Source organism: Prosopis cineraria, unplaced genomic scaffold (assembly GCF_029017545.1).
Source record: "Prosopis cineraria cultivar Desert tree isolate PC_DT_omini unplaced genomic scaffold, ASM2901754v1 PC5, whole genome shotgun sequence".
In the NCBI taxonomy this organism is placed as follows: domain Eukaryota; kingdom Viridiplantae; phylum Streptophyta; class Magnoliopsida; order Fabales; family Fabaceae; genus Prosopis; species Prosopis cineraria.
The window spans coordinates 39,960,052-39,975,491 of NW_026555336.1; the positions used below are offsets into that span (position 1 = coordinate 39,960,052).

At 35.0% G+C, this 15,440-nt stretch overlaps 2 protein-coding genes across 2 annotated transcripts; both read right to left on the bottom strand.

The window, feature by feature from the left end:
* Positions 1 to 4,086: 4,086 nt before the first annotated feature.
* Positions 4,087 to 7,321, bottom strand: LOC129311523 (ubiquitin-conjugating enzyme E2 variant 1A-like). Its single transcript, XM_054953856.1, has 5 exons — positions 7,160 to 7,321; positions 5,694 to 5,833; positions 5,481 to 5,606; positions 5,277 to 5,403; positions 4,087 to 4,514 (listed from the first exon to the last, which is right to left on the bottom strand). The coding sequence occupies exons 1-5, from the start codon at positions 7,185 to 7,187 to the stop codon at positions 4,456 to 4,458; spliced, it is 480 nt and encodes a 159-aa protein (XP_054809831.1). The 5' UTR covers positions 7,188 to 7,321; the 3' UTR covers positions 4,087 to 4,455.
* Positions 7,322 to 8,207: 886 nt separating this feature from the next.
* On the bottom strand, positions 8,208 to 15,309 carry LOC129311341 (histidine--tRNA ligase, cytoplasmic). The gene is made up of 7 exons (XM_054953579.1): positions 13,862 to 15,309; positions 13,460 to 13,639; positions 12,039 to 12,296; positions 10,817 to 10,951; positions 9,778 to 10,059; positions 9,050 to 9,190; positions 8,208 to 8,723 (listed from the first exon to the last, which is right to left on the bottom strand). Exons 1-7 carry the CDS (start codon positions 15,197 to 15,199, stop codon positions 8,424 to 8,426), a joined length of 2,634 nt encoding a protein of 877 aa, XP_054809554.1. The 5' UTR covers positions 15,200 to 15,309; the 3' UTR covers positions 8,208 to 8,423.
* Between the last annotated feature and the right edge of the window lie 131 nt (positions 15,310 to 15,440).

A 15,440-nucleotide genomic window follows, 5' to 3' on the forward strand; every position in this document is an offset into this window, starting at 1 on the left:
ATAGTTAAAAGACAATATGTTTGCTACAAAACAGGACAATGTATCATGGCTTGTGCACTTTGCACCATGGCGTGTTACACGTATTTTTTGACAATAGATTCTTTTGTCATTTAATAGTAGAATAACTTCTAACAAATTTCAAATCTCCATCCAATGTTTGAATAACATGACTTAGGTGTCTATAAAAAGCTCTTTTCATAAACTAGTTAATGATATGAGTTTTACTTCCAAAATAAGTTAGACCAAGAAGTTAAACACCCAAATATATTTTTACCACTTTTCACAACTCTTACACATAAAGGGGTGTCCAAATCCAAAACAAGTGCCAATGGCTAAATTTAACATCCAGACCATATCCATTAAACCTAAAACTACAAGTACAACATATCACATGCACATAATTACTAGTATAATATAAAATAATTCCTCGACCCCATTTTTCAAAAACAACAGGGGGAGGTAATTTACCTTGCATTGCATCAAAATCAGTTATAATATATTTGAAATATTATTTCTATACTTGTATTAGTATTTTGACCCTATCGACATATATAACCTATCATATACAATTTCTTATGGCTCACAAATACATTCCAAACATTGAAATAACCATATAGTGCAAGTGTAACTAAATTGCAACCTAAAATTAGCAATAATATTTTATTAGACAAAATAAACATAAATTAGAGGCATACAATAGGAATATACTAATTTGTAAGCCTCCTGGGCTTTTTCCTTCTCAGTACCAGAGTTAGACCTTGTAAAATATTAAATAAAATGGGTGAGTCTAGCTACTCAGTAATCAGAGTAAAACTTACCCTATGTAGTTATATATTAATTATAATCAAACATATGCATATGAAATCAACATTTTTAAAACATGTTTTTAAATTCATTTCCATCTCACATACACTTAGTACATTTTCATCTTCACTTTTCTTCCTCTTTTCACATTTGGGTGATCCAATTTTTCTTCAAACCCCTTTTATGGCTGAAACCACAATCAAACACGCTCATTAAACCTTTCTAGCCACACATCTCACTACAACTTAATCAATCTAATTAGGCTTAAACAACCAAATTAAAATTTGAGGATGTTACACATAATATATATATATATATATATAAACAGGTCAGCATGTTGGATTCGTAAGCTAGACCTTGAAAAATAGGTATGACCTATTTAATTAAATAGGCTTAAGTAAAAGCATGTATATGACCTAAACCTATTTAATAAGTAGGATAGGTTAAATTTGAAGTAGGCTAAAGTGTAGGCCCTTGTTAAGGGTTTGACCTATTTTCACTTCCATAGCTCTCCCATCCAAATAAAGCCGAGTTCAATGATTAAAACCAGACGTGTTTTTGAGAATATAAAAAATAAAAGATGGAGAAAATTACGGAGCGAGTTTTGTGAGTGAGACTCAGATTGATGAAGAGAGACAATGCAGCGGAGAAGAAGATGCCGCAACCGATTGCACGAAGCCCTACAGACAATCACAACATTTGAGCTGACATATTACCTCGGAAAGGACGCCGTCCTGGTTTCTGTCGAAGAAGGAAGCGTGCTTCTGCAGAACGTTTTGGTCCGGTGGAGGAATGGCCTTCTCAACGCTTGAATTTGATGCTGCATTCATCAACTTGATTGATGGTGAAAATGGGATCATTCAAGCACGAAGTCATGAGTAGATACCCTCTTGATTGTTGTTTTCAATGGAAGCCATGGCTGACTGGCCGATCGAAACGAGTTAAGCTCAGTGAGAGTCTGAGAGAGGAAGTAATTCTAGTCGTGAGAGAGAAGAGAAGATTAGATATAGATGTTAGTAGCTCAAGTTACTCCATCAAGACAGAAACTAGAGGCTTACCCATTTCATTCATTCATTCATTTGTTTTATTGTTTTATGAATTAACTACAAAATATTTCTTGAATCCTGCGGTATCTCTAATTGCAGCCTACAGAAGCTGTTTTTATTTAAAATCTCATCATAATACCTTCTTTCTTGTTTCTATTCACTGTTTCAGTATTGTTTAATCCTTCTTCTTCTTCTTCTTGTCACGTGTGAAAAGTTAATCCATTTCCTTGCCTTCTACATATATCAGCATTATATATAGGATTGAACTTCGCACACGCATCAGTTAAAATATATCCTATTTTATATTTTTATTAGACAGGCTTCCTATATTACGTAATGCATTACTTACTATTTGTGTAAAATGTATGAGCTATTTTGATCCAACACAAATAAAAATAATCTAGATAGATTATAGCATATTAAAATCCTTCTAGACGTAAGTTGTCACCTATAATTCATACTTTCTTCCTTCAAAAATATAAAATATTTTTAATTAAATCTCATTCTTAATAAAGTAGTTACTTATCTTCAAATTAATAAGATATTTTCATATTTACCCATATTTAATAAAGTGTTTTACTCTAAAATAAATATAAAATAATTTATTCATTAGGGATATTTTTGAAAAAAAAAATATAATGATTACACTTTGAAACATTAAAAATGTCTTATATTTTTTAATATCTAATCCTTCAAAAAATACCTTATATTTTTGAATGGAAGGAGTAATGTCTCTCACATTCAATTGCTACATAATCATATGAAATTTTCATTCAATCCAGATAAATTGCAAGTAGATGTCAAAATCATGTTAGAAATTATAAAATACACATGCTAGATAAGTTAAGCCCAAAAGAAATTGATTTCTTAGAATTCTTCGTGCATGGAATATAAGATTGACAAATCAATCCAATGCAAAAAAAAAAAAATTTAAAAAAAAGGTAATCTAAATCTATTATTTTATACGAAAGAATAAACACATGCAACAAATTATACAAAAAGAGGACAGTGGTCTTGTGCTACAACCACAATGGCACTAATCACCTCTCTTTTTAATGTTTCTTAAACACGAGATTGTGTGTTCGACCCTCCGAAATATAATATTTGAGGAGAAAGAAAATGTGGTATACAGAGGATGAAGGCCTATGCAATTGTTGGAATTAAACTAATAACCTTGTAAACTTAGTGAGAAGTCATGAGTTTGATTCTACTTCTACTTGTAATCTCATATCATTAATATCTGTCTCTCTAATTTAAAAAAAAAAAAGTAAAATGAAAGGGGATATGAGATCGTGACATAAAGCAATGCGTGGAGAAAAATGACTGCGAGCTGTGAGTCTCTAAAAGCGAAAATATTCTGTTGTGCTCGCTGTGTTTCGTGGAATTGCTCTAATTACTTTAAAGTGTAAACCACCAAAGCGGATGGGCGGCACGGCTTGAATCGAAATTATACCAATTTGATGTCCCGGGGAAAATTACCAGTGTAAATGTTTATTTATTACCAAATTTGCGCTCAACTCTATAGGTGCAAATAATTTACACACGGTTTTCTGACGCATGAACTATGCAAGCCTCTCAATTGTGACTAAAATTTCAAATAATGATTCATAATGTAATCTAACTATGCTTCAAAGCGACTAATATTTTACTCTAAAGGCAATTATTAAGTAACTAGAGAGTCTAATCCCAATTGCTCTAGTCCCTAAGTCCTGACAAATACTTCCCCATTTAATATATTATTAGCATACATGTTTTGCCCATAGTTGACAATAAAACTTCAACAAAACTTTCAAGCGTCCTTTCATGCAAAATTATTATAAAGAACAAAACGACCCTAAATTACGTACACCGGTGAAGGATGTTAATCTTCAAAACTACTCCAAGAATGACTTCCCCTTTCCACTCTAAAATTTTAGTGAAGTTTCTGGTTAGTTTTGTAGGTCATTATCCAATATATTTGAAGTTTCTCAAACGCAAATCATTATGGCATGTTTGTGTTAGCCGCTCTAACGTGATTTTGGGCTTCAAATCACGTTTACCACTTCAATACAAACATACAATATGCCAATCTATCAACCCACAACACTCGCTGGTCAAAAAACAAAACTCAACCCACTACACCGGCAAAGCTTGGCAATCCGTGATATGTGCATCATGTGTGATCGTTCATGTGAAGTAAATGACGGTAATTTTTTTTTTTAGGTCATGAAAACAAACGATTGTCCTGCTCAACATGTAAGATGTAATCCAATGATCTTAACTTCTGATAAACAAACGATACCACCATTCACATGAATTAAAAAATAAAAATCGCACATGACCAAGACACTTGGTGCTGAATTGGTCACGCACCATGAGTGTGACTACATTATAAAAAGGGTCTTAAGCTGCCACATCAAAGCATGGAGTTACGGTAGTCTTAAAGTCCAACTTCCAACGAAAATTCAAGGATAAGATAGTCACAATCCGTCAAATTGCTTCCAGTTACATAGGCAAATGGCTTGTAATTACATTTATAAATGCATCCCCCGCGAACTCAGATTATCTATTGGATATGGCTATTTACATTATTAGTATTGCATTTATTCCTGGATTCTCGCCCGAATTACACGATACAACATTTGAGCACCAGCCCCTTTTGATCAATCCTGCCATCTTCGTTACCTAGAAAAAGAAACCACGCAGGATCAATCAACTTCATCCACCAGTTATCCGACTAATACAGAATCAACAACCAATCAACAAAGATGAACAAGTTTCACAGACTTATTAATGAATTCATAAATTTCACATTAGTAAAGAAGCACTCCTTCTCTGTATTTTTTACCCGGGTCTAGGAACTAAAACAGCATCATACAACTTACTCGGTACCAAATGAGAATACAAGAATAGGAATATATAATTAACAGCAATTGACTTAAATCATCTAAATTAGTTGGGAGTAGAACTAAGAATGAATTGAAACAAATTAAAGTTTCAAGAATTAAATTGACTATTTCATGGTTTTAACATTAACTTTCAAAAAAGTTTCAACACATCTACCCAGAAACTCAACCTTGTGTTTGCCATACATTATGCGGATCGTGGAGCATGGAAAAAAAAAAAAAAAATCCTAAACAAGCAGTCAGTGAATCAGTTAAACACTGGATGATACATCGTGCACAAGTAATTCACCAACTCCATCTCCACTTTTTTATTGAGCTCGCTTCCTAAGAATTACAACCACAAGGTTAACATTTTACATTAACCATATACACAAAAATTTTAGAACAAATATAGAGAATGATGAAAGAAACGGTCCTTGTGGCTTGAAAATCAAAATATTAACCTGTAAAATTACTGTGCATGTAGAGATAACGCATATTACAGCACAAAAATATAGCAAGAAACAAATTCAGAATAACCAAAATAAGATTAATGACACACCTTCAGGAGGCTGAGCTAGCTTCCGATTTTGAGGAGATAGCATTTCTTTCTTCAACTGCACCAGAACGTCTTCCATTGTATACTCTCGCTGCCAATTAGCCAGCATGGGAAATAAATGTGGCTCAACCTGATAATTCAGCTAGCTATTAGTTCTATTATCATGCACATCATGGTATTGGAAGCCCTTATGAAAATGTCACCCACCACTCCAGTTTCTTGGTTGACACAAGTCATGTTAATCCTTGTTTGAAATCTTACAGATGGTGGATTGTCTGGATAATCCTTGCCACAGAACAATTTCAACTGGTAGATACGCCCTTCATGAACAGTCTGGGAGGGTAGAGAAGGGATAAAGAAGCATACACATAAACATACAATAAAAACATTACAGCCCTAGGAAGATATATATCAGCTTACACCAGGGGGCCCAATAATAGTCCCTGTCCATGACTGCATGTATATATCATCAGCATCATCCATGCCGTAGCTGACAGTTCCATCACCAATTCCCTTTTCACCTCTTTCAAGCTCTTCCAGTAATCTGAAACTCCTGGGTACTGCATGCACCAAAAAAGCCAGGTAAGTGTTAATTACACATTCATAAAAAAAATTATCTCAGATGATTCAAAACCAGTTTTTTTTCCTTTAAGGGATCTGGAGAGACTAAAAAATATGTGAGAATATATAGCAAACTCAATAAGACAGATGTCAAGATATAAGTTCTTCATTTTAGCCATCAAGCAAAATATATTTCTCACTGAAAAGATTTAGAGAAATGTAATGTATTCAATTCAATTCTTCTTTCTTGAAGAAAATTCACAAGTCCAAGGCTATTTCTAGAAAATTCTACTCAGATTTCAACAATCTGTAGACATTAACCAACGAAGCACAAAGGTTATCAACATCAAAGGAGATAGTGTATATATATATATATATATAATAGTTTGCAGATGACAACACTTGTTCTAGAAACGAAGAATTTGCCACATGGGGCTGTACACTAAAGAAAAGGACTACATGACCTTAGCATGTATATGAGAGAATACCAAATCAATTTCCCAGAGAGATGTTTACCAACAAATATTTGAAAACTAGGACAAAACTTACCTAAAAGCTCTGCTGAGAATAGTGGTAGATAAATCTTAATAAGAGGCAAGGGAAGGCATGCATGATGTCATACAAAGCCGTTAATTAAGAATTGAGAGGGGAGGTGAAAAGGGGGAAATAATCATCCACAAGCTAAACAGTTTCCCACCTATGACCAGAATTCCCTCTGGATTAGGAAGGCATAACTAATAAAACTTGAGTCCAGTTCTAGTACCAACATAAACGACTTTATAGATCTACTCTCCTGAATTATATGATAAAGCATGCCATGCTTCAATGTTGTCAGTAACAATGCACCATGATCCATCAATAAATATACACAGTATTTGAACATATGTGATTTTAGCATACAAAATAACTATTCCAATTCAGTTCAGGCATACTTCAGAACTAGTTCAGTAATATGCAGAAATATGGTTCCAACACAGAAAGAATTGAATTAAAACAGTGCACTCACAGATGGTAGATCAAGCAATTATGAAAAATCCCAGAAAGAAATGCCACTTATTAATCTCCCAATAATCCAAGTATAACAACAACAGCCCCTAGTTCAAATAAAGCATACACCCAGAACGACACGAACAAGCAAAGTCTAAAAAGAAATTTTAGATTGCACCAACAACAAAGAAAAGCTCAGTAATTCTTCATAATTAGGGAATGGCTTGAAGACAAAATTGTAGCCGAACTTCAACCCAATTTTTGGATGGATGTCAAGAATCCAAAACGGAAAAACATTGTACAGGAGATATTAGGAAATCTGGGTGTCCAATACTCACCAACAACTGCGGATCCTTCAGAACCCATTATGACCGTGTTTTCGGAGACTCAAACTGAGCCGATTAGGGTTTTGAGATTGTAGTGAGAGTACGGCCCAGACGTTCGGGGAAAAAAGTTCCCAACAATAACAACAGCGTCCAACTACTGTGACGAAGACTGTACAGTCTACAAGATAAAAGGAGGGGATCGTTTGTGGATTATTCTCTACAGCTGGTCTCCCGTTGTTAATGTGGACTATGTGGCCTCTGCAAATAGCCAAATAATAACGAGTAGTTTTTAGTTTTTACAATATAACAATTATTTAGTGCAACTTTTTTAATAACAAATTTTTCACGCAACAATTTATATACAGAACTTGAGTACTATAACCTACTGCAAATTTCATCACATATATTTGATGACTTGATTTTCCAAAATTTACTCATGTTTTTTGGGTAAAATAAAATGTAAAAAGCGTATGGAATGCTCATATCCTTTTAATTAGTTGTTCGTCATTTTTTATTGTCATTATCTTGTAGGTTCGTTAAACCACTTCAAACGCATATCACACCGAGCATTTGACTGATACGGTATTTGAAATTTATGTTAACAGGATGATTTATATAGTAGGCCTTAAAAATTAAAAACAGATGTATGGATGTATAAAAAAATTTTGATTCAATAAAAAGTAACTTGTTATGTATAGAATATGCATTAAGCTTTTGTACTTTTCTTAGCATTTAATTAATTATATTACAATGCTATGAATCTATGATCTCGTTTTGTATCTTCCCTTTCATCTCTTTCTCCCTTTTAAATCCACTTATTTTAACTTAATTGAATAAAAGTATATTAAATAGGTAAAGTTCTAAATCTTGTCATTTTTATAATATTTTTTTTTCCCATTTTTACATCCCATCTCCAACATTACCCTGTGCATACTCTCAATCGCGAAAATGTAAGCTTGTGCGTGTGAGAGCTCAATATTGCAGAAAATTAATCATGCTCCATGAAGGGGGCCACTGAGTGATTCAGCTTAGGCCATAAGCAAAAGTTTAACATGTGGACTAACAGAAATCAAATTACAATTTCCATAGCTAAACAAAATCTGCAAGTTATTTCTTCAACATTAAAGTGATGTGATTCTGAAAGAAATATGCCTATAACTCACCGGTTCAATTGTAAAAATAATTGTCAACTTACAAACAATGAAACAAGACACTAATCCACTGAGAATAATCAATCAAACTCAACTTTTAAGTTAGCTCGTGCTGACCATAAGACTTATGGGTTTAACCGTCTTTGAAGCTCCTCAACAATTTGATCTCTGGGGATCTCCATCTCTTTAGCAGCTTCGACATCTTTCAGATTCACGACACCTTTATTCAATTCACGCTCACCCACCAGGACCATCCACGGGATCCTAGATTCTCTGGCACGGTCTATGTGCTTCATTGGTCTCTTATTGACCAAGAATTCTGCTTTAATCCCAACATCCCACAACTCACTCACCAGCTCTGAAGCTAGTGTTAGGTCATCCCCTAATATGCTCACTAGGACTTCAGTTTTGCTTGCTCGAGGCATCTAATAAATGCACCAATCAACAAACAAAACAAAAAATATATATATTACATGAAAATGGTCATAAGTGCCTACTTTTATATAAGAAAATTTCAACTTGACAAGTAAGGGCAAATAAACCATTAGGTAGTTGGCCATTAATTCTATCTACTTCAGAGAGGAATACAATATCGCTTTAATCCAATATTCCAACGCATTCAAAAACATAATATTTTATAAAACATAATTGACCCTTTCCAGCAAATAAGGGTTCAACTGGAATTTGGCCCTCAGAACTATCAAGTGGGTAGTAGGCTACAGGTAGAAAGTGAAACAGGCCTTACAATTACCTGGTTCCGATCTTTCTGAAGCTGCTCCATTATAGCAAATACTCTCTCAATTCCAAGACTGACACCAATTGCTGGAACTTGCTTGGATCCAAACATCCCTATTAGGTTATCATATCGACCACCAGCAGCAATAGAACCAACCTGGGCACAGAGATTTGCACACTCACATCCATTTCTACATGCAAGGCAAGACATGTGTGTGTGAATATCATAACATCATTTAAAAGAAAGCTCCTCCTTCTGAAACCATGGGTTTTCTTGGCCAAAAAAAAGAAAGAAAGAAACCATGGGTTTTCCTTTTATTTGCATATTTTTTTTTCAGGTTCGCAGAATAGCTATATTTAATTTTGGAGCTGACCATCAAATTTACTAAATAATAACATCCTTAGTTGCATTATGAAGCTAGTACTGCCACCGTCCATTGAAGACCTCATTGCATTACATACTTTCATACAGCGAGCAATTAAACGGAAAGAGTTTTGCCATCATACCTTTAAAAAAGAAGAGAACAGAGAAGGCAAAAGGAGCCTTTTAATTGAACCTTTAGATATGAATTTCAAAAATACTATAAACAGCTATCTTTTTATCCTTAACTTTTTTTCATTATGTTCAATTGAGTAACATGAAGGATTCTAACACCAGTTATCAACTTAACAAGCTAAACCTCCAACTTAAGATATATATATGAAGCAACTAATAGTAAGTAAAGATAAAATGTGATGCTTTACCTGTGTACTGCCCTTGAAAACAGCTTCAAATATGACTCCAGTATAATAATCAAGACCCCTGGCAAGACTCAAGTCAAAAACAATTTTACCGATGCGTTTTGATTTATCCAGAGCTCTGAATAAAATTTCCAGGTCATTTAATGCGTCAACAGATCCAGCATGTTCTAAGAAAGAACTACCCTCTTGTTTAAATTTAGATAACAATGCCAAAGGAGGCCCCCTTTCATTAACAAAAGCTCCAATTTTGTCAGCCGTCTCAGCAGATATTCCTTTTTCTTCCACCTACAAAATGATTGTATGAAGCATGTTACAGAACAGAACAAAATGAGCCCTAGCAGCTTGAACCATGTAAATGAGCAGTAGCATAATCATCCCTAACAGCTCAAATTAATATTTATCAGACATATAAATAAAATTAAAACCAACAGATTTTAATCTAATATAGCAAAGGCCTACCCAATACAAAAACAATGAATTACTCAGTACTCTAAATCCTGAGAATGAAAATTTCATAAACACCCTGTTGTTCTTCAATACCAATTCATCAACCAATACCTACCGAGAAGTGAAAACTTAGACATTACAACAACAACAACAAGAAGCCTTATCCCACTAGGTGGGATTGGCTAGATGGGTTATACGATGCCATTGTGCTCTATTCTTTACTAAACATTTAGAAATATCATTAATTAAGAAGTCTCAATCAATAACTTTCAAAAGTATTTTCTTTGACCTTCCTCTACCCTTCTTGACAGGGCTCAAAATTATGTGTTCCACTCTCCTCACAAGTGTCTCCCATGGTCTTCTTTGTACATGTCCAAACCACATCAAACTTAGACATTAGTGCTATACTTTTAATTAATTATTGCCCAATAAATAAAGCTCTAAATTAAAAGATATTTTAAAATGTATAGACTGCAACGTTCTCAATGACTAAAAGAAGGAACATATTACACACAAAATACACTGGCTACAACCAATTAGCAGTATTCTAATTAGAGGGGGAGAGAGACACACAAGCAAATGCTTATGTGCTCACCATTTCTCTTCTTATCTGATCAAAAGACTGCTTGTCTAATTTGTCAATACTTGAGCATATAGTTCTGAACTTTGCAGCAGGCACTCCACAAATTTCCATCATTCCATCCAGTAATTTTCGATGATTCAACTTTATCTGTGAAACCATAAAAAATTGACAATGAAAAAAATAAATATACAAATACACAAATTGCTATCTGAGCACAAAATTGCATAATATTGTCACATGAAAATCAAAGCACAACACACTAACACCAAGAACTAAGTCAAGAAATCAAAATTACATTGCAATAATATTGAAATGAGTCTGTATTACATGGTTCAACTTTACCATCATCTGGGTTGAGTTATATTAGTCAGGTTTTAGAAAACCAGAGTAAAAACTGCAACAGCTCACACAGTTTGTCTGTCAGTTGACAAAACAATGTTAAAATTTCACTTTCCAAGCCAAATCTGATTCTTCACCCTTTAATGCTTCTAGATGAAGTATTCCATTTAAAACTTTGGTAAAAGCAATTTCAGTGTGCAAATTAAGACACTAAAATCATACTTTTTTGGTGATACTGTGATAGTTAAAGGCATAATTTACACCAGACTTTATATTTCCATCAGCATTACATTGCCTTATAGGCTTGCTTATAGAACTTAGACAACCAGGTTATTAGAAAATTAATTTTAGTTTCTTTTTTCTTTTTTAATTTGGTGTGAGATTTCTGAGTCATTAAATCTGTATTTTTTTTTTATGATTAAGTGGAGGATGGCATGCATGATTTCGCTCCTACTGATCCTAGTGAGGCAGAGGCATTTAATCATAGCGTGTATGCTTCAGGCCATGTTGGACCATATTAACATGTGATCAAGTTTATCGTCAGGTTAGCATATATGTGATTCAACTTTCTTATAATGGTATTTTTATATTTTTCTTGAAATTGACTTTAATCCTTAATTTTGAGTTCAATTTTTATCATGAACACCTCTAAGCTACATATTTGTCTATCTTCTGAAGGATCTATTACACTGAGTAGAGCCTTGGGCTAAAGTTACAGAATCATTTGGGTCCCTACTTATTGGATTAAATCCCATATCACTTTTGACAGCCTTCTATCACAACTCCTCAAAATCACTTCACATTTCAGAGAAGCTGACTAGAAATAGTAGACAGTTCTAGACATTAAGTTATTAAACTAAAGGAAAGCAAACACTTTATGAAAATAAATATTTACCTCATAGTCTCCAATGTCTAGCTCATCCAGCAGTTCAGTCAAAATTCTAACAACCTCAAAATCTGGACCCATTTTCTCAAACTGACCAGCAATATCAAAGTCACATTGATAGAATTCTCGGTATCTTCCCTTAGATGGGTTGTCCCTTCTGTAGACCTTGGCTATTTGGTACCTTTTGAAAGATGTTAGACCATTCATGGCTACATATCTAGCAAATGGAACAGTTAAGTCATACCGCAAAGAACAGAGCTCGCCACCCTGTCAAAAATGTCAAAGTACAAGTTGGAACATAGTTAATAAGGTCAAAATGTTTCAAATCAATTTTTGTGGTGCAAAAATAATTCAAACAAAATTATTCAAAATCACTCAAATATTCTACTTTGTTTTGTATTGACTTATGTTTACAGAGTATTTCTTGTCCTCTGTTATGTAGCTTTTCATATTGTTCTCACTTCTCATCAATATCTTCTTCTTTTTTTTAAGTAGGGAAACAAAGAACTAGGAAAATGGTGTGGCAACATCTAAAATACTTGAGCAAGAATCATTTCTCCGTGTCACAACAATTAGAAGACAAAATTTTCAGTCTTGAAATGCTTCATTTCTCGAGTTTATGTTTTCACATTTTTTGTGTCTTCCATATCTCATGTCGGCTTCTGCAAGCTCATTGTCATGTTCTGGTGAAACCAATAGATGTTTAACCAGGATGTCAAGAGTTGTTCTTCCTTTTCTATTATAGCATTATGAACAGATGCAGAGGAAGACCAAAAAAGACACTCAAATGAGTTATTGAATGGAATCTATGAGTGAATGATTTATCTGAAGAGTTCGTCGTCAATAGAGCAAAATGGTACTGTACAAAACTTCACTTAAGTGAGATAAGGCTTATTGTTGTTGTTGTAAAAGCATCATGACAATAAGTCATACAAAAAGTGAATCAAGAATCCTGATACTGGATAGGATATATGACTCTGAATTGAATATAGAATTGGCAAAAGCAATACTTCAGAGATGAAATTTCTTTTTTGTTGTTTTGGTTTTTTAGATATGTTGTCTGTATTTGCTTCTTTCATTATCAGGGAAAGAAAAACTTCATATGATGTAATAATCTTAAACAATTAACTCAACCCAGACTCAACCACTTGGGATTAGCTAAAACAAGAACACAAATAGGACCAAGCATATTATCCTTCATATTCTGGAGGGTTCTAACGTTTCAGTCTTAAAACATATAATTAAACTTTTTTTTTGGGGGGGGGGGGGGTTACAATATTAGTATCGAATCAACATATATCATCAAATTCATAGGAAACCACACTATTCATGAGCCATGAACAATATAGCTTATCTCTTAGACTTCATGCAATGCATGGGAAGCCCATGTTTAGCAAGCCCGGACATGAACAGGCAATTAACATATGTACCTGGTCAGCAAGATCATAAATCAGCTTCGAGTCCTCCCCATACTTTCCCGTGAGAGTTTCACGCAATTCAAAAACAGGAGTATCCAAGGCCGCGGCACCATGCCTCTCAAAAACTTCCTCTATTATTGAAAAGGCTTTCTTTCTTACTGTCATTTGTTCTTTGGCAAAGTCACGAGTCCCCTAGATATTAAATTATATGCTCAAGGTAAGACTATAAAATCCAAAACCCTCCCAATCTAGGAACAGAAATAGCAAAGTAGCTAACACCATAAAAAAGTGGAAATGATTTGTTTTAACCGTTCAATAAAATCAATTAAGTGTAAAAAAAAAAAAAAGGCCAGCTAAAAACAGAAATATCTAACACAAACTAGAATGAGGCTCATCATCAGTTGAGACAGTTACCTTAGGAATCTTGGGTAGTCTTCTGCTTTCATTGCTTTCTATAAAGTCCTTTACTTTAGATAAAAAGACCTCAAATTCAGGATCCTTCAAATCAAAAAGTGATAGAAAATCACAAACCCATATCTCCAATAATCCCGACATATCAACAGCATCGTCTCTTTTATTCTGCAACCTGTCCTTAATTAATTGTAGAATCACACTGTTTCCTTTCCCCAAAACAACCTTCTTCTTCTCATTTTTCTTCTCCACTTTTGTGTTATCTCTATTCACCCCAGCTTGAATCTTTCCAGCAGGTTCTTGAATCTTTCCGGTAAGTTCAACAGATTCGAGTGCCACAAAAGCTGTTACAACTTCCCATGCCACAATGTTCCAAACTGTATCCAAAAGCATTTTCACTTCATGTACAAAATTACCAAAGTCCTTTTTAAGATACAAATCAAATGCTCTGCCACATCTACTGCCTAAACTAGAAAAAGTGGGGCATCTCTTTGCAGAGACTCCTTCTAGACTTGACCTCAGCTCATTGCTAGCTATGGAAGCCAGATTATTTTCCGCACGGAGAAAGCTCCACTCGCCCAGGTCTCCTAATGCTGCTGCCAATGCCAACAGCACTACACTTACAGCTCCCTCTGTCCCAACACCCGAATTCAACTCCACTCGCATTTTAGAATGCACCAATTTCACCTGCTCCCTCATCGTTCCGTGAACTACAGGAATCCTCGAAACAGACTCAATCTTAACCTTGCCCACCAACTTGGACCCATTAAGCAGGACTTTCATATCACTGGAGACGCCAACTTTCTCCTTGGAGGCATGCCCATCTCCAGAATCCATCAAATCGAACGCGGTTATATCAGCCTTCAACGCTTCACACGATAAAGCAGCAGCGAAATCCGCAAAAGCAGACAACGCCGCTGCTTGGTGATCCAAAATCGAAGAAACCCCAAGCAGAGGAGAGAAAGAATTCTTCAGCACAAGCATCTCGTCCTCAGTCACGTCGACTTCCCCGAATTCCAAACTTTGGGGCTTAGAATTCAAGGCCTCGGCAATGAGTTCAGGAAGAAAAACACGGATGCCAGGGGCATTAGAGAGGAGGAGATTGTTGAGAAGCACAACGAGGAAGGCCCTTCGATCCTCTGGGGTGAGAAAGTCAGGGAAGAAGATCCGGCACCTGCAGGAAGGCGGCGGAGGGCGCTTACTAGAGGAAAGACGATCGAGAGCAGCAGAATCAATGCGCAACAGAGCACGGCCACTGGCAATGGCATACAGTGAGGAGGAAGAGAGGGACGAACCCTTGCCACCAAGCGTTAAAACAGAGATCTCACCCCTCTCCGCCATAGCTAAAGCCGCTCGCTCCGACGACGGAGAGTACGAAATGAATTGACGCTATTAGTTTACTTCGCCGTTACTGTGTGGGAGCTCAGCTTGCGGTTTCTCACCTGTGGCATCGTAAAATAAGATTGGGAAAGTCACATCTAGCCCTTTCCTAATAAAATTAATTACAAAAAAAGACTAATTCAGAACAGGTTATTATTAAAATGAAAATATAATTTATTTTTTTAAATAAAACTTATTGTTA